The sequence below is a fragment of the Nerophis ophidion genome, linkage group LG05, assembly GCF_033978795.1.
Source record: "Nerophis ophidion isolate RoL-2023_Sa linkage group LG05, RoL_Noph_v1.0, whole genome shotgun sequence".
NCBI classification, from domain to species: Eukaryota; Metazoa; Chordata; class Actinopteri; order Syngnathiformes; family Syngnathidae; genus Nerophis; species Nerophis ophidion.
Window position 1 is genome coordinate 41684859 of NC_084615.1, and position 25965 is coordinate 41710823.

A 25965-nucleotide genomic window follows, 5' to 3' on the forward strand; every position below is an offset into this window, starting at 1 on the left:
TTGAACATTCTTCACTGTCATCAAATAAGTGTAACAAGAAGTGAACCACACAACATGATAATCCTTAACTTTGATCACAAATGATGTACAGTACAGAGACAAAAGCGCTTTGCAATTTCATACTAAGCAGCAAGAAGAGTGTTGTTTTGCTATATCCATTTCCAGGTCTATGGTTACTACTACATTTACCTTTTTTTGCTGGAATTTTTGAAAAAGTTGAATTGTCACACAGTTTGCTAATGATGCAAAATTAAGTACACAATAAAAAGTTAAAGTCACAGAGAAAAAACAATTAGTCAACTTATTTTATTTGAAAATACTCTGCGAACAGAATGAATACCCCGGTGAAGCCAATTGAGGCGCTCGGCCAGTGGAACACAAGCACCGCTGCTTATTGCTATGTCACTCTGCGGCAGGAAAATTGAACATTTGGGAAGGAGTAAAGGAGCATACAAAAGGAGCTACGGGCCGTTCTAAAAACCATAAACTGTTAAAATGCTGCAGATGTTCTCAGTTTTTTTTGTTCCTTCAGTGCTCTGCATTCAAACAACACTTCCTCCCGGATACAATAAAAGGGAAAGCAACTTTAGCGGTCAGAATGGAGAACATCTGCAGCTGTCTAATCATAAAAAAAATAACACACACTTGATGTTGCCGCATAGCGTAATAGTGAGAACGTACTGTGGTGTAGCAAGAGGAAGTCAAAAGTAGTGTGGACATAAAAGGTATTTAGGGATGCTGGTCGTTCATCTCTACCATTGAATCACAAGTCTACAAAAAATCAGTATGGTACAAAAAATTGTCGGTTAGAAAGAAAACAAAACTTTGCCACCGTGGAGAACGAGGCAGGTACAAGTGGCGTCCTTTTAACTTCACTCCTTCTCCTCAGTTGCCTCCTCAGCTGCATCACTTGCCTGCAGGGAGGAGAAGTTGAAGAGATAAAAGTCACGAGTCACAAAATGGCCTTTTGGGAACACTGCAAATACTTTGTTAAATTGCTGTTTTCATTGTTTCAACTTCACTCCACCTCATTTCCTGCAACAGTTTAAGTACTTTTATCACAGTTTACCAGATTTTGCGTACGACCACTTTTTCGAATTATTCTATTTTTGACTACATTTTTTGTTGCTGTGGTTTTCCTATAGTCGATCAGTGCGGTCCACGAGACATCACAAGTTTAACTAAATGATTGGCTTGCAGTGTGTTTTTGCCTATTTAGTGCACTATAGATTATGTTGGAGTGATATTGCTACCCACTTGTGGGCGAATATAGAATTTATGGTCAGTGACAACAAATTTCATTTGAAAGTGCGTCAATATACAGACCCAATCCAAAAAATGTTTCCCACTCATCATGTAAATTAACTATAACCAACAAATTAAGTCAACACAAGATCACACACACATCACCTCCTTCTAATTGAATTTTGTGGACATTATAAAACACGTATATATGATTTCAAATGAGGCATATTTAAATTAATTACCGTGCATAATGATGATATTTTTGCTTGATTACAAAACTTTAAGGAGGTCGTCAGGGAAAGAAACAAGGTAGGAGTTGAACTTTCACTTTCTCACAATATTCAATGTTTTATCGTTTATACTTCATATTGCATTGTTGTCAGTGATGCGTCCAGCGTAAATCAGAATCAGAATCAGAGATACTTTATCAATCCCAGAGGGGAAATCAAAATTAAAGTTGAAGTAATTCAAGTTATGTGTGGCTGTTCAGTCTGTTATAGCTGGCTTTAATCCAGAGGTCGCCAACCCGTCGATCGCGATCGACCAGTCGATCTATGGGACCTTACTGGTTGAACGTAGGGCTGGGCAATATGTCTTTTTATCAATATCTCGATATTTTTAGGCCATGTCACGATACATGATATGTATCTCGATATTTTGCCTCAGCCATGAATTAACGCTTGATGCATATAATCAAAGCAGTATGATGATTCTATGTGTGTACATTAAAACATTCTTGTTTTTAATGCATTGATATACTGTATGCTCATTTTAAACTTTCAGTTTTTTAACAGTGGCACAAAAAATAATGTAATTTCCAAAACAGAAAGTGCAAGATTGTCAGAGACATTTTAAAACAAGCTATGAGTGCACTTTTGTGCATGATGTCACTAAGATGACATATCAAAACACAACTAAATTAAAGTGCACTTTTTGTGCAGAACACCACTACAATAGTTTAAAACTAATAAAGTGCACTTTTATGCATGATGTAGCACAAGATATTTCAATAACTGCCAAATAAAAATGAGCTGCATAATAAGAAATCAAATAGTGTATGTCCTTCGCAATGCGGTAAGTTACTCCGGACGTTATCTCCTTCTGTTGTTGACTATTTTTTTCATACGGTGTTGACGTGGAAATGGTTGCTTGGGCCTTTTGTGAATGTGGCACCAAACGGAGATGTTGACATGCAGAGTTTCAAGCACTCTTCATTCTCTGCGGGTGACTTTTCAAATGATGCAACGCATTAGCAGTGGTGCTACTTTTTGTAGTAACGCTTTTGCCGCATACTTGCTTGAAGCCAAACCACCGCCAGACGATGGACTCCCTGCTGTTTTTCTTGGGAATTAATTATTCCTTCATTTGTTACCACATTCGCACCATCTTTCTCTCGTATTACCAATAGCACCACAGCTAACCTTACCATGCCGCTACCTGTCTGCTTGGCGAGGGCGTATGACGTTGCACGCATGACAGTATGTGACGTATGTAAGAAGGTACGCTTGTTTTACGTCTCTGTAAGAAGGAGAGACAAGAAAGAGTGCAAAATGCCTGTAGTGTAATGCCTGCAGTTAAAAGCAACTGTGTGAGAACGTATAGTCGAATATCATGATAATCATTTTCTATATCACAGAGAGACAAACCCGCGATGTATCGAGTATATTCGATATATCGCCGAGCCCTAGTTGAACGCAAATATATTAGAAACAAAAATGTATTAATATGACATGAGTGACACGCCCACCCAGAGGGTGACCAACAGACTTGCCAACTGGAACGCATTTTAACCCCTAAACACGCTCGCACGCCTCGCCTCTCTCTTTAGCCTCTCGACACCGCTGCCACAACCTCTCGAGCATGGCGGCACACTTCACCCGACACCCGCTCCTCTCGCAAACACGCATGGCATGACAGCTCAATTTTTGTTTCATCTGACATCACATGGACAAAGATAAGACCTTCTGAAGAAAAGTTCTGTGGTCAAATGAAAAAAAAATTGAGCTGTTTGGCCACAATATCTAGCAATATGTTTCACAAATCGAAGGTCCTGAGTAGTCCTGGGTTCAAACCCGGGCTCGGGATCTTACTGTGTGGAGTTTGCATGTCCTTCCCGTGAATGCGTGGGTTCCTTCTGGGTACTCCGGCTTCCTCCCACTTCCAAAGACATGCATCTGGGGATAGGTTGATTGGAAACACTAAATTGGCCCTAGTGTGTGAATGTGAGTGTGAATGTTGTCTGTCTATCTGTGTTGGCCCTGCGATGAGGTGGCGACTTGTCCAGGGTGTACCCCGCCTTCCGCCCGATTGTAGCTGAGATAGGCAACAGCGCCCCCCGCAGCCCCAAAGGGAATAAGCGGTAGAAAATCAATGGATGGATGTTTGAAGGAGAAAAAGTGAAGCCTTTAATTCAAGGAACACCATGCCTACCGTCAATCATGGTGGTGGTAGCATTATGCTCTGGGCCTGTTTTGCTGCCAATGGAACTGGTGCTTTACAGAGAGTAAATAAGACAAAAAAAAAGGAAGATTACCTCCAAATTCTTCAGGACAACCTAAAATCATCAGCCAGGAGGTTGGGTCTTGGGCAAAGTTGGGTGTTCCAACAGGACAATGACCCCAAACACACGTAAAAAGTGGTAAAAGAATGGCTAAATCAGGTAAGAATGAAGGTTTTAGAATGGCCTTTCCGAAGTCCTGACTTAAACGTGTGGACAATGCTGAAAAAACAAGTCCATATCAGAAAACCAACCAATGTAGCTGAACTGCACCAATTTTGTCAAGAGGAGTGGTCAAATATTCAACCAAAAGCTTACAGAAGCTTGCGGATGGCTACCAAAAGCACCTTATTGGAGTGAAACTTGCCAAGGGACATGTAACCAAATATTAACAATGCTGTATGTATACTTTTGAGCCAGCAGATTTTGTCACATTTTCAGTAAAGCAATAATAAATTGATAAAAGAACCAAACTTCATGAATGTTTTTTGTGACCAACAAGTATGTGTTCCAATCACTCAATCACAAAAAAAAGAGTTGTAGAAATTATTGGAAAGTCAAGACAGCCATGACATTATGTGTTCTTTACAAGTGTATGTAAACTTTTGAGCACGACCGTATATATGGGATATACATTGTGTGTATGTGTCGGGCGGTTGACATGACGAAAAAATAGATTTTAATTTGATTCGGGTGGGTGGCGGTTAAACCATCCGGAGATATTTGATATAGATGGTTCTGGGATCGGTATCCTTTGTCATTCAAAGAGCCATTTATTATTCTCTTGAATGACTACCGGCAGTCACCCAGCCAATAAGTATTAGTGCGTGCTATGAAGCCATTGGCTTTGTCGCCTTATACATCATACACGATCTGCTTGTCAGTCCAGCGTCATGTTGTGTGTGACTTCCGCGGCAACACGCACACGACTGCAAGGCATACTGGGTGACACAGAGTACACTAATGGTTGTGACATAAACAATTTTAACACTCTTAGTAATATGCGCCACGCTTTGAAGCCACACCATTTAAGAACGACAAACACATTTCGGGAGAACATCCTCACAGTAACACAACATAAACGCAACACAACAAATACCCATGATCCTTTGTATTCATGAAACTTCCTGACTATTTTATACCCCCCCCCCCCCAATATTTGTCCAAATCTCCTCAGCCAAAGAAACAGCCGAGGTATTACTTAATCATATATTCTGTACCTCTGGTTTCTCTCAGGATGTTGTGTCCGACCATGTACCCAATTTGTCTTGCTTTTTTGGAAAGAGTTCTGTGCCAGGCTGGGGTGAACGTTCAGCCTGTCTTTTGGGTTCCACCGCCAGTCCAACAGTCAAGCAGACACGTTTAACCAAGTACTGAAGACCAAAGTACAGTGCCTAGCATCTCAGAATTCCTTGGCATGGGTCAAACAACTTGTATGAATGGAGTTGACCCATAACACCCTTCATCCTGTTAATTTTGGTCATCAGCCCTCTCTATTCTCCTTGCCAATTGCAGACTCTACAGTTCCCTCTGCATTGGCCTTAATGCAACGCTGTAAGGAAACCTGGGAACAGGCTTGCAACAAACTTCTGCGCCAGTCACAGACCTACAAGGATGCCGCTGACCACAAAAGAGCACCTGCCCCCCAGCCTATGATGTGGGCCAGAAATGTTGGCTATGCTCCAAAAACCTCCCTCTTCATATAGAGTCCAAGAAACTCGCACCCAGGTTTGTTAGACCCTTTCCGGTATCAAAATTAATAACCCAGTGTGTGTCTGTCTTAAGCTTCCCAGGTCCAAGTGAGTTTACCATTGTTTCATGTTGGTCAAGTATAGCCTGCCAAGTCCAGCCCAATGATGCCCTCCACCTGCCCACCTACTGTATGTGTGCCAAGCTCATGGAGGTTGGCCCAGTTTACACCGTCAAGAAGCTTTTTACTGTTCGACGCTGTGGGCGTGGTCTTCAGTACATGGTGAACTGGGAGGGATAAGGGCCCAGAGGAATGTCAGTGGGCCCTTTCTCGGGTTATCACCTCCAGCTATCATTCTGCTCATCCTGATGTTCCCCAGGACCGTCAGGAGCCGGCCGTTGATGTAAGAGCTCTGCCATGTTTTCCATCTTGGTCTCATCTTGGACAATAACATTTAATTTGAAGATCATGTCAAACATATCACTAAAACAGCATACCTCCACCTCAGGAATATTGGCCGTCTCCGACCCCTCCTTTCCTTCTCTACTGCTGAAACACTCAGTCATGCCTTCAACACCTCCAGACTGGATTACTGCAACAGCATCCTCTATGGTTCAGCTTTTAAAGTCCTCCAAAAACTTCAACTCATCCAAAATTTGGCTGCATGCTTCCTCACTCATACCCGTTGCTGTGACCACATCACCCCGTCCTACAGGAACTTTACTGGCTACCTATCTCGCAACGCATTCAGTTCAAAATCCTTCTCCTGACCCATAATGCCCTCTACAGCCCGTTCAATCTCTCTGACTTCCGCAGCCCTCACATTCCTGTTAGACACCTACGTTCCACCAACAATCACCTGTTGTCCCCTCTTCATAGATCCCAACATCAAACCTGGGGGGACCGTGCCTTCTCCATCACTGCCCTCACCCTCTGGAACTCTTTCTCCATTTCCACCCTTTCATGTCATAATCCTACAATGTTCAAAAGACTATTAAAAACCCAGCTATTCAAAACTCCTTTTAAACTGGACAAACCATCTCACAACACAAAGTTATTTTTGGTTTTGCCCATTTTTATGTTGATTCAGGTTATTTTAATACTTTTATGTGTGTGCTTTTATGATTATGATCATGTTTTATTTTGATTATGGGGTAAGCGTCTCTGAGTTCCTTCTAAAAGCGCTATATAAGTAACATTTATCATTATTATTGGTTGGCTACACCAACCTTTGGGACCACTGTGCTTCTCTGTATCCACCGACGTGTTCCTAATCATTGTCTGTCTGTATCTGCCCAGGTGTTCCCTATCCTGGGTCATCATAAGCTCCATATATATCCCCTTGCTTGTTACGTCCCAGCATTCTCAGTCCTGATCAGTATTGTTATCAACCACTGCTTGTTTTTGGATCTTGTCTTCTGCCTGCCACCTTTTGGATACCTTTGCTGTAATGGACTGTCCTTCGTGTATCGACCCTTGCCTGGTAATAAACTCACCAGCATCTTCTCTGCAAACGTTCCCTTTGTGTCCTTCCTCTGTAAAGTCCCTGACAAGTTCATCATCTTACAACTATCCGTATTACTTTTTTAACCATACTACAATAATCGATATTTGGACGGTTCTCCATCGATTCAGAATTGTCAACGTCCCAAATGTAATGCATCTAAGAATTTACTATCTCCCCCACCCCTTGAAAAACACTATGGAATTCAAGAAATAACTCGGTCTCCCCTCCTCCCTCTCACCGCCGAATTTGCTAACAAGAGTCTTCATATGTATTTTGCGTAGTTTTCTGTATGTAAAACTATTGTTATTCTCTATAAATGTGTTTTGTGTTCATAGGTTTGGGTGTCAGCAACAGATTAATTTGATGAACATGATTTACAATTTGGTCTTTGTCTGACCTTCTGGAACGGACTACGAACAAAAATAGAGGAACAACTGACATGAAAATATGTCCCCTAGTGGCTGTGCGCTGCATGCAAGCAAACATCAGAGCAATTGGACATCGGACAAACATCCTCTTTCAGAAATGCAATGACACCAGCCTTTTTCTTTACATGAGCTCACCTTAGATCTTCTTGCAAAGTTCAATATTTCCAAACTAAAACAAACTCTAAACTGAACCGTTCCACATTTCAGTTAAAAAGGTGTCTGTTTGGCAATTGTTATTAATTTAGTGTTTAGCATGAGTTAGTACAGCACACACTCGCACACAAGTGTGGGTTAGGAACACACGACCATACCCTTAACGCTGACTGTTTCACTCTGCCCTCGCACTGATGTCAAGGAGGGAGCCGTGCTTCTGACGGAAGACACACTGACAGACGGACGACACACAAAGATCTATGCGCACGCGCATGTGTGCATACAGAATATGTTTTCAAACACAAATTGACACAATATTTATTAAACATTACCAATGGCCTTCTTGGATGTTATAAATATTGATTTGCATACCTCATTATCTTTGGCATCTCCATTCTGGGCTGGGCCATCTTCCTTCTTCCCCTTGGTGGTGCTTTTCTTCGCCTTTGCCCCCTTTTCATCCACCACCTTCTGCACAAAGGGCATCAAATCAAATCATTCAAAGCTTAGTCAAGAGTTTTGCAAATCAAGACTTTTGTCAATCACGCTGTGTTTGGATTTTTCTCTGTGGCAAAACCCAGCAAGGGAAAAAATAATTTTGGATGCTGATGCTAAGTCTGCTGCCGAAACAGGTTGCAGCACACGTGAAACGTAAATATCGCTAGATCGTCAATAAATGTGCATTCCCAAAACTGTCACTAGGCCGCTTTTACATGTTGACATACTTATTTTCTCAACCTTCTCAACAATCAATACATTACAGTAAGGGATTCTGAAATATTTTCAGTCATGACCCCCTGTGGGACAAACTTTTTTTGAGAAGTTAATATATTGTTGTTACACGTTGTTGTTCTTGCTGAGTTTACACAATAAACCAACATACGGTGACGTCTGTGTAGAATGTATGTTTATGTATATATATACATATATAAAACTATATAATATAGTATGTATGTATATGTATACTCTATGTATATCCTCGTTAATTTTCTTTGTATTCCTATCACAAATTTCTTCATCTCTTTAGCTCTGTCCGCATGTGTTCCTATGTACTTACTACTTCTACTGGGTAGAACAGGGCACCAACTGTTGATTGAACACTGTTGCGACCTAGCTGCAGGCATGTGCAATGTTCTAACATGAATACTAGAGTGTAGACACAAATAATAATAAAAATATTCTGCTGCTTGCAACATCTCACTGTGACGCTCAAGGGGTTCAAGGTTCAGGGTTCAAAGTTCAAAGTTTATTCGTCACATGCAGACTACACCAAAGTGAAATGCTTTTTTCCATGCTCTTCAGATATTGCGTACAATGGGATCCAAACACTAGTTGCAGAATCTAATACACTAGGGTACAAGCGGCCGAAGTGAGTGCCCTCCGCCGAGTTGCGGGGCTCTCCCTTAGAGATAGGGTGAGAAGCTCTGTCATTCGATAGGAACTCAAAGTAAAGCCGCTGCTCCTCCACATCGAGAGGAGCCAGATGAGGTGGTTCGGGCATCTGGTCAGGATGCCACCCGAACGCCTCCCTAGGGAGGTGTTTAGGGCACGTCCATCCGGTAGGAGGCCACGGGGAAGACCCAGGACACGTTGGGAAGACTATGTCTCCCAGCTGGCCTGGGAACACCTCGGGATCCCCCGGGAAGAGCTAGACGAAGTGGCTGTGGAGAGGGAAGTCTGGGCTTCCCTGCCTAGGCTGCTGCCCCCGTGACCCGACCTTGGATAAGCGGAAGAAGATGGATGGATGGATGGATGGACATTCCCGGCCCACTATCAGAGAAACACTCGAAAATCAGATTGAAAAAACGTAATGAATCTTAAACTATTATTATTTACTACAATTATTTACTGAATTTTAGGAATAGGGCAATTTTCATATAAAAGTCAATGCCAATCACAAATCTTTAAAAAGCTTATCCTCTCGGGCTGATCCTTTTTTTATTTTGTGGTCCTTTGGCTGACAGAGGTGGCGGGCAACTAACTGTGTATTTCCATACACAGTTGTATATCCATGCACAGTGTGGAGCCACTCCCCCAAGTTAAAAAAAACACACCTTCTTTGTGAAAACTAAACTGCTATTTAAACATGTTACATGGCAAGTAAGAGCAAGCCAGAAGGAGGCACGCTAATTACTCATCTTGCCGCTTAGCTATGTTGAAGCAACACAAGAAATAAGATCTTAATAAACTTTGAAAGTATAGATGCAATCATGTTACAGCATATAGTAAGCAGCTATTAACAGGAAAGTAGATTACTACGAGTCGAGAGAGGAAAATGTAAGAGTGCTGTGTTAGTTTGTAGCAGACAGGCTACACGACGCATAAGGAGAGGTTGCATCGATTCATAAATCGGTGGTGTTGATACAAAGGGAAATACCAGTATATGATCAACACTAGAGTGATTAGATACATATTTTTGATTTTTGCTAAATCCTTTTTGGCTCGTTCATGTTACAAATTCAGGGTATAATTCGCAGGACAGAGGATGACTTGAAAAGCAAAAACAAAGGATTTAGATGAGTAATGGATAGCAGTTTTTGCTTTGGTTTAGTTATTGTTTACTTTTGACTTTGATTTGCTCAAACAACTAACTGTATGTACTGTAAATTCCTGACTAAAAGCCGCTACTTTTTTCCTTTTTTTATAAAGATTTATGTATTGTTCTTGGCTGACATACAAAACGAAAATAATGTTATAAAAAACAAACAAAAAAACAAGCAACAACACTGAGAAGGTGTTTTACTGTTTGTGCTACGGCGCCATCTCTTGGACAAATTCGCTCTTTGCAGGTGCTGCAAGGTCCTTCCATTTGGTGCTTTCTACAGCTGAGGTAGAAGTGGCATTCAGTCTTCCTGCCATCCATTGCGTTTTTACTGGTATGGATTCTTCATTCATTACTCCAAGCAACGTTTGTAAGTTTAACAGTATAACTTAAACAATTCATATTTACTACCAGTAAACCATCCCATGTGTGATGTCTGTAGGGGTGTTTTCATGCATATTTGTACATGCTGTTGTTGTAAAATAATGCCAGCATCGTTAGCATTAGCTACTATGCCAACACGTTTACAAGTGTCTGTGTTATTATTATTAACTTACAACGGCATCCTTTTTGTATTGTTTCTGATTCATAAATTCGTCAGTAAATTAGGAGACGGATTCTAGGGGCCAATGATGGAGGGGGGTCCAGAGAGGCCCCTAATGATGATGAAATTATATGAAATTATGTGTTGGGGGCCCTGTAAAGATTATTTTCATGGGGCCCAAAATCCCTAGCGGCGCCCCTGGTGCCACCCACACTGGTTTAAATTTAACTTAGATATTGGGTTTACTATGTAAAGCGCTTTGAGTCACTAGAGAAAAGCGCTATATAAATATAAATTCACTTCACTTCAGCGAAAAAATAGTAGTTATTTATTTGAGTTATCGGTACATTGTTGCATGACAGGTTGTGTATGTGTTTTTATTTTCTTACCTTGAAGATGACCTTCTTGGGCTTGGCCTCGGGCTTTGGTGGTGCAGGCTTCTGCAGAATCAACAGAACCTTGTTAAGACTGAGCCAGCTTGTTGCTATAATTAGTTTTTTTGTAAGTAACTTTCGTTCTACTTGTAAATTAAGCTGAAGGCACTACTAAGAAACTCATCTAAGATTAGGGATTCCTCAAATTGACCGCTATCCACAATAAAGATGATACAGATTCTTTAATATGCAACATTTTCCTAATTATAGAAGTAATAATGACAGGCTTTCATGGACGTAACGCTTTCCAGTATAATGATAAACCGTGGAAAAAATTTACAACAATTAGTACAGAGGAACATTGATTTACAAACCCCTCAATGTAAAAACTTTTCAATTCACGAACCACATATTGAATAAAAATATGCTTTGGTGTACGAACATTGTCTCAGTGTATGTAGGTTTCATCCACACATGTTGTCCCTCTCAGGGCAGCTATTTTGTCCACATCCATTGTTGAAGAGCTGATAGATCTCCAGTGCTCATTCAGTCAGCATAGTGCATCTGTTAGCTACTGTGCAACTTAGTGTTTTTTAGCCTTTTTACAACATTTTCTAGTTTTGTTAGCATGACATGAGTCCAAAGAAAGAAATGGAATAGTGATGTGATATTTGAAATATTCCAGAAGTATCAGCAGTGTTGTGGATGCACCCCTGCCGCTCCCTTTTGCTGCAAATAATGATTAATTGACAAGGTAAAGTCGACTTAAGTTTTTCCCCAAAATAATTGTAATGACATAGCTGTTAAAGTTATGGAATTTGGGTATTTCAAACTGTGAGTGCACCACAGGGCTAGTGACAGTGTGTGTGTGCGTGTCAGCAGGCTGCAAATGAAAGCAGTTCAGCAAGTTGTTTGGACTTTGTAAATAAATACAAAGTTAATCCATCACCCCCTTGTTATATTTGTTTGATATACAGCAAGGTATAGCGCTTTATATTGTGTTCAAAGTGTACAAACTTTAACCAAAATATGGACTTTCGTCGAGGCTGGAAGACATTATTCATGTTTACATTGTTTCTTGTTGAGAAATGTTCTATAATATATGGACTTTTCTATTTACGAACTCTGTTCAAGAACCAATTTTAATGATTGTAAAACATGTGATTGATGACCACACTTTCAAAAACTCACAGTCATACTGCTAATACATAAACGTTTAAAAAAAAAAAAAAAACGTATGTGTGTGTGTAAAAGTACTTTTTGAGCACACCTTGAAATAATATTGATTACCGTGATAATTTTGGTCACAATAACCATGACATGACATTTTCAAATTGTTACATCCCTACTTTCTTTGTAGCGTATTACTATGATTAAAACAGCATATCAGTTATTTTAATTGTTAAAAAAGGTAAGTTAAAAGGCTACAAAGGTGAAACCAAGGAACATGCAACAGTACATAAAAATACACATGCACAAACACCATGGAAAGAGTTCCACACATATAAAAACAGAAGCATTGTGGTGAGGCTGCATGATGCTAGACTGCAATGCTCACATATCTACTACCTTTGCAAAGAGACAGACTTCCACATCTTTGAGGAAGACTTTTGACAAAATTCTGGAGTTGTCTGTGGACATTTTGTCTGCCTGTGAGGTCAGAGATCACTGTTGTGGACCTGAGACTGGCCGTCCCAATGGGCTTCTGCCATTGGACCTTGCTGTGTGCACTATGAGCACAAAAGTGTCTCTGTGAAACTTCAAAATGTCTTTTTGAAAGTAGAATTAAGATTCAAGGCTCCCGTTTAACCTCTGATTAGTTAAATAATTGGTACATAGTTAGTTTTGATGAATTAAAACACATAATCATGCAGCCTTCATTATCCGCAGGGATAATACACCACATTGGACCACGATTGGACTAAAGACAACAGCAATAAGACAAGAATACGAGACAATTGTAGACGGTGTGTGAAACCCGTGGAGGACTCAAAACCGAGCTTGTGTTACTGGGCCTTGTGGACTGGATGCGGGAGGAAGGAGAGGATGGAAGTGAAGATAGCGAGGCTGCGGGGGACCAAACTTACCGCTGACAATCTCTCTGACTTTCTGGTGGGCTACCGGAGCAAAAGATGATCAATGAGAGAGAGAGAGACAGTGACAGAAAGAGAGAGGAGACATATCAGTTGTACAAGAACAGTCTTATCTTCAGCTGATCTTCTTGCTGACTGCATGTACAGTACGGCTTTTCAGGATGAGGCCAAATCATCATGCAGACATACATCTTGCCAGCACTGCACACACACACACAAACACAAACACAAACACACGGCAAGGTTTACCTCTTGTTTTGTGACTTTGGAGGCCTCTTTGCCCTCAGGACCCTCAGAAGACTGTAGGATCCACGATAAGAGATGGAGGAAAGGTTAAAATAGTGACAGCTAAGGCCAAACATTTTAAATATGAAGGAAAAGTATGATAACTCGCTAAGTGTATCAATCAATCAATCAATCAATCAATCTTTATTTAGAAAGCGCTTTTAAAACATAAAAGAAATGCAAGGCAAAGTGCTTTACAAAGTTAAAAACAGTACCCCGATGGACCAAATCACCCATTATCACATACGCACGCATGGACACAAATATCAAACACAAACACACACGCACACAAACACACACACATATGCAACTATATGAATGCATGGCTGAGTACAGAGGAGACATGTGAGTAAACACTATCACAGGAGCCATCACACCATGACCACATAGCGCCCCCACAGGACGGCCGATAACCCCTGAGGCAAATGTCTCCCTCTGAGCAACGTTGGAAAGTACAAAAATAAGTATAGGGTGGTAGACGACCACAATGTATCCGACTAAGACAAACTATTTTTTAAGTTCTGTTACAAACACACAGAACGGTTGCTACATCATCGCAATATACTTGAGGTATATCGGGGGCTAAATGCTCCAATTACCTGTCAGAATCCTATGGCCACAGGGTGCATGATAATAGCAGCTGTGGCTGTAAGCAACATCCTGACGTAGTTCTTTTAAAAAATGAACTCAATGACAGTAGCCGCATTTGAATTATGAGCAGCTTTATCTGTCTCTGCATCGCTATTACAACATTATTGTTGCTGTTTTGTGTAATATGTAGTACTTGCTAATAAACAGCCATGGGGACAATAAGAAAAAAATGTCATGCAAATGTTCCTGAATCGTTGTTAAAGTTTTAAAATGTGGTTATACGCAATCATTTTCATATTTCGGCAATAATAGCTTCTCTGTGTCTTCTTCCAATAGCCACTGTCTTTTTGCGGTTGAGCTGCGCTGTAAAATGTTCAATGTAAATTCACAGCAAAATATTGGCTTGTAATTGCATTACTGTATAACATTTACAGTAACTGCCAAGCTACATTTTTCAGTTGCTTACAATAAAGTTACAACTAAATGCTATAACTCCACAGTTGTAATTTAATAGTAATTACAATAATTACAATTGTAGTTTTATTGTTAATTTCTCTCGTTTTAACAGCATAATGACAGTTACTGTGCAAGAGTGTGCAACGCAGTCTACGGAACCCCTTAGGACACAATATTTATTAAGCTACAGTATAACACAGTGGTGTCAAACTCATTTTAGATCGGGGGCCACATGGAGAAAAATCCACTCCTAAGTGGGCCAAACTGGTAAATTCACGGCACGATAACTTAAAAATAAAGACAACTTCATGTTGTTTTCTTTGTTTAAAAATAGAACAAGCACATTCTGAAAATGTACAAATCATAATGTTGTTGTTTTTTTACACTTACATGTTGCGGTTATTAGTATTCTATCTTTATTTGTCCTTGTTTATACTTTCTGAATTAATATCTGATAATGTTAATCAGTCAACTAATTTGTGTTAATTTTCAATGTATCAAGATTAAATAATCATATCAAAATCTAATTACAGGATATTATTTATGTAGTTTACTCATTTTCCTCAACTGATGTACTAACATCATGTGTTTTGTTTTTGTTTTTTACATAGTAAGCATCATCTACAAAGACACAAAGAATTGCTATTGTGACATCTAGTGGACACGTTTAGAACAGCGGTTTCTTTCAGTCAAACATTTCAGCTCATTTTTATACTTAGCAAACTCATCCCGCGGGCTCGATAAAACCGGGCCGTATGTTTGACACCCCTACTATTTACTTTGAAATAACAGGTAATTCTGTGAAATATAAGGAAATTGTAATTTTCACAGGCATTTGTTTACTATCCATCCATCCATTTTCTACCGCCTATTCCCTTTGGGGTGGCGGGGTGCGCTGCTGCCTGTCTCAGCTACAACCGGGCGGAAGGCGTGGTACACCCTGGACAAGTCGCCACCTCATCGCAGGGCCAACACAGATAGACAGACAACATTCACACTCACATTCACACACTAAGGTCAATTTAATGTTGCCAATCAACCTATCCCCAGGTGCATGTCTTTGGCGGTGGGAGGAAGCCGGAGTACCCAAAGGGAACCCATGCAGTCACGAGGTGTACATGCGAACTCCACATAGAAAGATCCCGAGCCCAGGATTGAACCCAGGACTACACAGGACTTTCGTATCGTGAGGCAGACGCACTAACCCCTCTTAAAAAGTTAACGTGCCAACGATTGTCACACACACTCTAGGTGTGGTGAGATTATCCTCTGCATTTAACCCATCCCCTTGTTCCACCCCCTGGGAGGTGAGGGGAGCAGTGAGCAGCAGCCGTGCTCGGGAATCATGTTTGGTGATTTAACCCCCAATTCTTACCTTTGATGCAGGGAGGTAATGGGTCCCATTTTTATTGTCTTTGGTATGACTTTGGGGTTTGACCTCACGACTTAGACAAGTGGTTCTTAACCTTGTTGTAGGTACCGAACCCCACCAGTTTCATGTACGCATTCACTGAACCCTACTTTAGTGAAAAATAAAATGGTAAATTCAAGACAAAGTTATGTTTTTGGTAACACTTTAGTATGGGGAACATATTCTAAGTAACAAAGACTAGAGTTATTGGGTTAGGATCAGGGTCAGGGTTATAATAAGGCCATGCCGAATAATGCATTATTAAGTACTTAATAATGACTAGTTAAGAGCCAATATGTTACTAATTTGCATATTAATAGACAACAAATTAATGGTGAATATGTTCCCCATACTAAAGTTTTTTTAACTGGTGCACAAAATGAACCGTGCAAGGACCTTGTTCAAACAACAAAACTAATACAGTGCATAAACCCACAAGCAATCAGACAGCTGCAAAAATCAGTCAGCTGTTGCCGTATCCGTAATACACCGATAGGGAGAAGTTTGTATTTACACGATGAGTCGGGTGTGGTTTGACCTCCGCCGAACCCCTGAGGCCGACTCACCGAACCCCTAGGGTTCGATCGAACCCAGGTTAAGAACCACTGACCTAGACTCTCTAACCACAAGGCAACTGAGTGAAGGCCAAAAATATAAGTGCCACAGTGCGTATTGGGCAGCATGGATGCAATCATCCCTAACTTGATGTGGGGCAGCCAGGAGGTGCCAGTGATGGATTAGGATGGGCCCAAAATACCCCCACCGCCCCCACCCCCTTTTCCCCTGTCCTCTCATACACAATCTCGCACACACGCAGACACGTACACGCACGGACACGTTCACGCGCACACTCGCACACAATGGTAGCATCCACCCTCGATGCCGATGCTTATTGAATCACATCCACGGCGGCCTTCGTTTATATAGTAATTTCTTAAAATTATTATCTTAAACGTTTGGAATGGTCACATGACCGCCATCAGCCCATTTATGCATTTATCCTCTCGTCGTGTCCCCGTGACATTGTGCACTGTCCACGAAGACAGACAAAAAAAGAAAAATAAAAACAGCTAAATGTGAATGAAAACCACGAAAGTATAGATAAATTAAAGCAAAATGACGTCTCTTAGCTATCCCTGCACCCTCAGTGCTTGTTTTTTTTTCAACTGCTTAAATTGTGAAGAAAAAACTCACCTTCCTCTTCGGCATGTTGCTCGTCAACGACCCGGCAAGGCAAAACACCAAGAGAGATGTAAAGTCCCAAAAAGTCCACACGCTGTGAGGATTCCAAGTAGCTTGCAATAGATCGATCGATATGTAAAAAGCACCTTGGCTAATACGTTGATTATTATGCACTCCCTCCCTGCCTAAAAAAAAAACCGTGTGAGTCCCGCCACGCCATTGGCCAGCCACGGCCAAATCTTCTCCCGTGCTGACTCCTCATTGGCTGACACTGTCTCCATGTAAATACTAGCGTCATGGCTGCGTGATTGACATCCATGACAAGCTGCCCCTGATTGGCTGCGGCCTTTGGTGTCGACCCCGCCCCCCTCTCGCTATGTGCTCGGTGCAAAGCAATCGCATAACAGCAGCCTGCCTCTCGGTGCATCTGGGTAATGTAGGACTGTATTGTTGCAAATAAAACACACAAAAGGACCATACATGTGAACGTGGTGCCAGAACAACGCCGAAAGAATTGCGTGCTGCGCATTTTTCACCAATCGTACGTCATACTATAATCAACACCTTGGAGGGAATCCATCATTCTGTTTGAGGTTTATTCACTATTGACCAGAAATAGCCATAAATGGTAAGAAAACAAACTCACTTATAATACAAGCGTTTTTCATGCTTAGTAGGCGTTTTGTAGACTGCTACACAAATTATAGACGGAATAAAAACTTTAGGTTCTGATTCCTGGGGGTGACTATAATACAGAATCGATTTTCGATTCAAACCGTTTGCAATGTAATCTTTGGTATAATACCTTTTTCAAAACAGATTAGAGGTTACAAAAAGTTCATTCTGGTTGCATGGAGATGGCTTGAACACGTATTTTAAAAAAAATGATTCTCATAAAAAAAAATGTATTTTTTTGTAAATTTTGGAAAATTATGAATTATCTTAGAATTGGGGTAAAGGAGATCTATTTTTTGCACCCCTTAAGAATGGAATACATTTCCAATACAAGCACACATTGTAGCTGCAGTCACTTTTATACAGTGTGTGTTTATTTTTGTTTGTTTATTATTGATCATTATATAGGCAAGGCAACTTTATTTATATAGCACATTTACAACAATTTTTAAATTGAACCAAAGTGCTTTACAGGTTAAAAAGCATATAGCAAAAAACAAACAAAGAACGTAAACAATAAATGAGCTAAACAAGATAGTGCAAAAGCAATACGGTAAAAATGGTCCAATAAAAAGTTTTAAAAAATAATGATGGAATAAAAAAATAATAACAATAATAAAAGTGCGGCAAATTGAAAAAAAAAATAAAGGAAGGGAGTGGGGGGAGACTAGAAATGGTGGCCTAGTGGGTGGACTCAGCTCAGCACATAATACATGTTGGCAGCGTACTGTGTGGTGCATCTCTAAACAAACACAGTTTTGGTTGCACATGATGCATTATTATATCGAGGTGCAAAGACCCTATTGGAAGTGCTATTACATTGTTTATATTTGTAAAATGTATAATCATATTACATCGTTTTTACTGCAGGTCCCTTGAATGTGTCATTTTTAAGAACAACAATGGCTGAATGAACTAAAATGTCATACTACAGCAGTATTGGCTGCTAGATGAGACCAAATGTTTCAATATGTTGGCCAATGATTGGCTCAGCCTCAAGCAGCATTACTATATTGGATTAAAAGAGTGTAAAGGTGATAAAACGGTATTATTTTATATCTAGAGGGCTCTCATAATATTGAAAAAAAGATTTACAAAACAGTAAATAGATATTGTATTTGAAATTAATCATTTCTACTTTTGCCAATTTGACCAAATGAGTCAAAATCACAGACACTAGACGGATCAATAAATCAATATTGATCAATCAATCAAAGTTGACTTATATAGGCCTTATTCACAAATGTATCAAAGGGCTGCACAAGCCACAACAACATCCTCAATTCAGATCCCACATCATGGCAAGAAAAACTCAACCAGAAGGGAACATGGAAAAACCTCGGAAGGGACCATAGATACTGAGGTAGCTTCTGTAAGGCAGGACTGTACCCAGGTAGGGGCATTCCAGAGTATTTGAGCCCGAACAGAAAACGCTCTAAAGCCTGCAGACTTTTGGGGGGGCTCTAGGAATCACCAATAAGCCAGAGTTCTTTGAACGCAGATTTCTGGCCCGGACATATGGTACAATACAATCAGCAAGATAAGATGGAGCGAGACCGTTGAGTATTTTATACGTAAGTAGTAAAACCTTAAAGTAGTCACATCTTAAGTGCACAGGAAGTCAGTGCAGATGAGCCAGTAATATGTAATATGATCAAACTTTCTTGTTCTTGTCAAAAGTCTAGTAGCCACATTTTGTACCAACTGTAATATTTTAATGCTAGAAATAGGGAGACCCGAAAATAATACGTTACAGTAATCAAGACAAGACGTAACGAACACATGAATAATGATCTGCAGCGTCGGTGGTGGACAAAATGGGATAATTTCTGGCGATATTACGGAGATGAAAGAAGGCTGTTATAACACTCTTAATGTGTGACTCGAATGAGACAGTTGGGTCGAAGATAATACCCAGATTCTTTACTGAGTCGCTAGGGGAACAGCGCCAGAGGAAAGTGATAAGATCATAATATTTAGCACTGATCGCCCTAATATTACAAACAGCCACTTGATAATTTTCAATTAAATATGTTGTTTGTTTTGTCCAATTTACAAGTCGCAGGAGTTCCTCTAATGTTATATCTTCAAAAAGAGACAGATTATTCTGGTTTTAGCCAACTTTTGTGAGACCAATGAGGTTGAAATTGTGGTCTCTAATGACCTCAATAACTAATAACGTTTTGGGAGATAATGATCTGATGTGTAAAAAGCCCATATAAGCTACCAAGGTAGTGGGCTGTTTTGAGGAATTTTTGTTAATGGTATCTGTAGTATTGATATAGATAACATTACGTTTATTTTGTGTAGTGTGCCTTGAATAATTTTGATCACATATAGGAATTGAAATGATGGAGATCTTGAGATTATTTGCTTGGTGCTGTGATAGATTGAACGCATCATAATTTGCCACCTCAGTAGAATGCATGTTTACCTCTGGCACAGTCACTACAGACAAAACATTATGTGAGTTGTGTATTATTCTAAGAGAAATCCAATGTGTGCAGGAATTTTCCAGCCTGACGCTGGTTAGTTCTAGCTTACTGGACTTCCCACCTGGACTAACAGACCCTGTGATTGGCTGTGTCCGAGCTTGCTCTAGTGTAGTTGTCAGGCTTGCCCGTGACAGTTTGTTTGTGTTTTAGTTTTTCTTCTGTGTGTGTTTAGTATGTTCTGTCCTTAGTTCCTGTCAGCACTCTTATTTTGGTTCAGCTTCCTGTTTGTCTTCCTGAGTGCTGTGTCCCCTCAGCTGCGGCTGATTGGCACCTGGCCACATCTGGTGTCAATCGGCCCGCTTCTATTTGAGCCTGTTTTTGTCCTACAGTCAGTTGCTGGATTATTGTCGTGGCTACATGTCATGTATTGTCGCTCCTGTCGTGTCGTGTCATATCTTTGTAGCGTAGCGGTAAGCTATATTTCGTTAGATGTTTGTAGCTTACCGTTTTTTGTTCCCTGCTCCCAATTTGTCTTTATACAACACGTAACAACTTTGTAAGGCTTGAGCTGTGGGTGTTTGTGCTTCCTCGATGCAAGGATGATGTGGGACGAATCAGGCATGAATGTAAGTACATTTTTATTGGTTATTTAAATACAAAAGGCAAAACAAAAAGCACGCTCGATGGCGGATAATAATATATGCTAAAACGTTAACAAAGAACAGCACTTAGGCGAAAGAATACATAGATCTTACGTGGCGTGGTCCAAATGTTTAGCAGCGTGGCAAGGCGTGGAGGTTTGTGATAGAAATGTGGCATGAAGCAGAATGCAAAAATCCCAGACCGATGGACAGAAAGAAAATGATTTAAGTAGTGGCTGTGATAATTAGGAACAGGTGCGGGACTGAGGGCAGGGGCGTGACTAGGATAAAACTAATGAGGTTGGCATGGAAACAAACAAAACCAGGAAGTGCAAAACGTGACTGATTGTCCAAAATCAAAAACATAACAAGACAAAACAAGATCCATAGGTGTGACAGAGCCCCCCCGTTAAAGACAGCTCCCAGATGTCCAAAAACAAAAAGCAAAAAACTATGATCGAGAGTCATGGGAGGGCGGGAGGGGGACATGGCGGTGGATCGCCAACCACGTGTCCCCGTATCCAACGGGGCAAGGTCAGGTGGCGGCGACGCATGGAAGACCGAGGTGGGCGACCCGGGAACGGCCATATCCGTGGCCGACCCCCTTGGCGTGGCGGACGACCACGTAGCGGCCACAAGTGTGGCCAACAAGGAGGCTGTCGACGTGGACTTGGCTGTGGACTTGGACGTGGCTGTGGACTTGGACTTGGCTGTGGACTTGGACTTGGCTGTGGACTTGGACTTGGCTGTGGACTTGGACTTGGCTGTGGACTTGGTCTTGGCTGTGGACTTGGTCTTGGCTGTGGACTTGGTCTTGGCTGTGGACTTGGACTTGGCTGTGGACTTGGTCGCGGAGCGGGCACTGGCGGCGCTTGGCGACGCGGAGCAGGCACTGGCGGCGCTTGGCGACGCGGAGCAGGCACTGGTACCAGCCGTGGACGAGGACTTTGACGTGGAGCAGGTCGTGGCGCTAGCCTTGGACTTGGTCGCGGTGCTAGCCGTGGAGCAGGTCGTGGTGCTAGCCTTGGACTTGGTGCTAGCATCGGACTTGGACTTTGACGTGGACTCGGTCTTGGAGCTGGACGTGGACTTGGTCTTGGACTTGACGCAGGTGGCCTCGCTGGAAGCTGCGGCTTAGCAGGCCGAAGGACTGGTGGAGGGGGCCGTGTTGGCCGCTGTGGCTTGGCAGGTTGAACAAATGGAAGTGGGGAACTTGCTGGTCGCTGTGGCTTGGCAATGCACTGGGCAGAATCAACCAACAAGCTCCCAGCCCCAGTCTCCCCCTCAAGGAGTGGCTGCCAGACACTTTCAGCATGGTCTGGAACAGTCTTTTGGGGAGGGTGGAGGGCAGTGAGGAGGAAGGCAGAATCTTCCCCTTTAAATTCTCTAAATTGTCCTTTTCTTTTATTTGTCTTAGTTTGATTTTTTGAAAAAAATTCTTGTGGCTTGGGGGGGGCTTGAGTCCTGGGGGGCGTGGCATGAACTTTGGACTTATTTTGATTATCTGCAGAAAAAAAAATGTGTGCCTTGGTAGGGGAGGAAAAGCCGCACGGTGCGAACCTGTCAGACAGCGTTGAGGGACAAGTCCGGTCCCTCTTCTGCGCGTGCCTGTGCGCTGCTCCGGACCGCCGCCGGGGCGCTCGCGTCCCAGGTGGTGTGTCGTCACCGCGCGATGAGCCAGGTGCTGGGGAGGACATCCGGCTGACCCGTGAGTGGGGGCGGAAGCGGTCCTCTGCATCCGCCACTTTCGCCAGAAGTTGGCTCCATGCTTCCACCGCGCCGGGAAGAAGCTCTTCCTCGCCCAACTCCTCTTCGTCCTCGTGCGCCCATGGGTGAGCGTCCGCGACGAGCCGAAGGAACATCTCCTGCTTGTCCGCTTCCGTGAGGAGTATTTCTTCCACATCATTTGCGAGGAAGCCCTCTTGCTGGGATTTTTCTGTCAGGCTTGAGCTGTGGGTGTTTGTGCTTCCTCGATGCAAGGATGATGTGGGACGAATCAGGCATGAATGTAAGTACATTTTTATTGGTTATTTAAATACAAAAGGCAAAACAAAAAGCACGCTCGATGGCGGATAATAATATATGCTAAAACGTTAACAAAAAACAGCACTTAGGCGAAAGAATACATAGATCTTACGTGGCGTGGTCCAAATGTTTAGCAGCGTGGCAAGGCGTGGAGGTTTGTGATAGAAATGTGGCATGAAGCAGAATGCAAAAATCCCAGATCGATGGACAGAAAGAAAATGATTTAAGTAGTGGCTGTGATAATTAGGAACAGGTGCGGGACTGAGGGCAGGGGTGTGACTAGGATAAAACTAATGAGGTTGGCATGGAAACAAACAAAACCAGGAAGTGCAAAACGTGACTGATTGTCCAAAATCAAAAACATAACAAGACAAAACAAGATCCATAGGTGTGACAAACTTCTGTTCTCGGTTCTGGTTATGCTAGCCTCCATGCTAAGCCCTATTTGTTTTTGCTAGCTTCCATGCTAAGCTCCTTTTATTTTTTAGCTTCCATTCTAGCTTTCTTAGTTGGTTATCGGCCTCGTGCGCGCTTTTTGTTTGTACCCTTTTGGTTTTGTTCTTGTTTTATTATTTAAAGATTAAATCCTGTTTTGTCACTCCATACCTGCCTCCTTCTCAGCATCTTGGGGTTCGTCACAAACTTACTCTGACAGAATAATCCAGCCAAATTCAAACCCCGCAGAGATGTCTATGGCAGAGAGACTTAACAAAGTTTTAGAATCGATGGTAAAATCGAGGAAACACTTTGCCTCATTTTGCAATCCCTCCGACCCATCCCTGTCCTATGTTGGCTTTTCGGTGGACGTCTGGGATCCGTCCCTTGAGGGGGGGGGGCTAGAATAAGCTGTGCAGCTGGGGAGGCACAGTTACTTCTCGTCCTAGTGGGTCTGCAAACTACGGCGCCATCATCTTTCGTGGGTCTGCAACAGACGGCACCATCATCTTCCGTGGGTCTGCAACAGACGGCACCATCATCTCAAGTGGGTCTGCAAAAGACGGCGCCATCATCTCGAGTGGGTCTGCAACAGACACCACCATCATCTCCGGTGGGCAGGCAGACGCCACCATCATTTCCGGTGGGTCTGCAACCTATGGCGCCACCACACACTCCAGTGGGTCAGCAGACGCCACCACGCACTTCGGTGGGCCAGCAGACGCCACCACGCACTCAAGTGGGTCAACAGACGCCACCACGCACTCCGTTGGGCCAGCAGACGCCACCACGCACTCCGGTGGGCCGGCAGACTCCACCACGCACTCCGGTGGGCCAGCAGCAGGGGGCGCGACCATCCTCTCCAGTGGGCCAGCAGCAGGGGGCGCCACCACCATCCTCTCCGGTGGGCCAGCAGCAGGGGGCGCCACAATTTTTTCCGGTGGGCCAGCAGCATTGGGCGCCACCATCCTCTCCGGTGGGCCGGCAGCAGGGGGTGCCACCACCATCCTGTCCGGTGGGCCAGCAGCAGGGGGCGCTACCACCGTCCTGTCCGGTGGGCCAGCAGAAGGGGCCACCATACTCTTGTCGGCCACAGAGGTGGTCGTTTCATGGGCGACCGCCTCACCAATTGCAGCAGCGTTCTATTCGCGGTCGCCACCTGACTCTTCCCCGCTGGGTGCGGGGACACTTGGCCTGGCTGCCCACCGCCTTGTCCTCCCTCCACCCTCCCGTGACTTTGGACTGTTTTTTTTTCTGGGGGGGAGGGTTCCTAAAACGTCTGGTATTCGTTATGGGAGGGGGGGCTACTGTCAGGCTTGTCCCTGACAGTTTGTTTGAGTTTGAGTTTTTACTCTGTGTGTGTTTAGTATGTTCTGTCCTTAGTTCCTGTCAGCACTATTATTTTGGTTCAGCTTCCTGTTTGTCTCCCTGAGTGCTGTGTCCAGTCAGCTGCGGCTGATTGGCACCTGTGCACACCTGGTGTCAATCAGCCCGCTTCTATTTGAGCCTGTTTTTGTCCTCCAATCAGTTGCTGGATTATTGTCGTTGCTACATGTCATGTATTGTCGCTCTTGTCGTGTTGTTTCGTATCTTTGTAGCGTAGCGGTAAGCTATATTTGGTTAGATGTTCGTAGCTTACTGTTTTTTGTTCCCTGCTTCCAATTTGTCTTTATACAACACGTAACGACTTCTGTTCCCGGTTCTATTCATGCTAGCCTCCTTGCTAAGCCCTATTTGTTTTTGCTAGCTTCCATGCTAAGCTCCTGTTATTTTCAAGATCCCATGCTAGCTTTCTTAGTGGTTATTATTTATTATTTAAAGATTAAATCATGTTTTCTCACTCCATGCCTGCCTCCTTCTCTGCATCTTGGGGTTCGTCACAAACCAACTCTGACAGTAGTTAATCAAGCCTGACTAAAATAGTGGTCAATATTTCTGGAGAGAGTGATATGGCACCTTCCCAGTTAGGGTGAAGGCTGTCCCCCCTCAGCAAGCCCGGTTTGGTCAAGAAAGAGGGCCAATTATCAAGAAACGTTAGTCCGTCTACAAAAACTAGGAGCCACTTGTTCAGCAAGACTAATCTGCTATACCTCTCATCACTGCCTCTCGCAGACAGGGGGCCAGAGATAATTACCCAATGCCGAGACATCTGTCTAGCGAGTTTACAAGTCCTAGCTATTTTCCGCTTTGTAATCTTTAACTGTCGCATCCTAATGTCATTTGAGCCGACGTGTACAACTATGTTTGCATAGCTAGTGGTGTGATAGTCGTACGTGTTTACTAGGCCTGTTGCGTGTCAGCTCCCTAAGACTAGCTTTAATTTTAGGTGCTCTTGCCCCTGTAACACATTTAATTATGGCTGGTTTACTAAGCTGTTTGTTCCGGGTGATGGAGTCCCCTATGACTAAGGTGTGGTGCCCGGTAGACTAGGGTATTGGGGTAGCTATAGGCCTAAATTTATTATGCGCCTCAACCGGTTCACCGTGGCTTGTAGGCCGCTCAGGGCTGCTACGAGCTGGGCTAGCCAGCTCGCTACAGCTAACATTAGCAAATGTGTCTGCAGTGTATAAAGTTACAAAATTACTCTAACTGGCAGACACAGTTCTTTAGTGGGGCCAACCTATCCATGAGAACGGTGCACGAAGAGCAGGGAGCCATACTCAAGTTATTTCTTTCACAGAGTCGAGTTATTGCTGTCTTCGGAGAAATGGCCGCAGCGTGAGGGAGCAGATGCTTTCGGAGCATGGTTGCTTTCG

At 42.7% G+C, this 25965-nt stretch overlaps 1 protein-coding gene across 3 annotated transcripts; it reads right to left on the reverse strand.

The window, feature by feature from the left end:
* Positions 1-291: 291 nt before the first annotated feature.
* On the reverse strand, positions 292-17206 carry hmgn3 (high mobility group nucleosomal binding domain 3). 3 transcript variants are annotated; one of them, XM_061900974.1, is made up of 7 exons: positions 17011-17199; positions 13323-13373; positions 13068-13097; positions 10996-11046; positions 7893-7991; positions 7679-7778; positions 292-914 (listed from the first exon to the last, which is right to left on the reverse strand). In XM_061900974.1, the coding sequence occupies exons 1-7, from the start codon at positions 17023-17025 to the stop codon at positions 907-909; spliced, it is 354 nt and encodes a 117-aa protein (XP_061756958.1). In that variant the 5' UTR covers positions 17026-17199; the 3' UTR covers positions 292-906. The 3 variants fall into 3 exon arrangements, with proteins under 3 accessions (XP_061756958.1, XP_061756959.1, XP_061756960.1); XM_061900975.1 differs by lacking the exon at positions 13068-13097 and having other exon boundaries at positions 17011-17206; XM_061900976.1 differs by lacking the exon at positions 7679-7778 and having other exon boundaries at positions 17011-17193.
* Between the last annotated feature and the right edge of the window lie 8759 nt (positions 17207-25965).

Bases quoted from the DNA above. Each gene is read 5' to 3' on its own strand.
- hmgn3 (XM_061900974.1), bottom strand. The intron at 11,047-13,067 runs GTAAGTTTGGTC...TTGATTCTGCAG, and splicing joins AGTCAGAGAGATTGTCAGCG to AAGCCTGCACCACCAAAGCC. The intron at 7,779-7,892 runs GTATGCAAATCA...GCGTGCGCATAG, and splicing joins GAGATGCCAAAGATAATGAG to ATCTTTGTGTGTCGTCCGTC.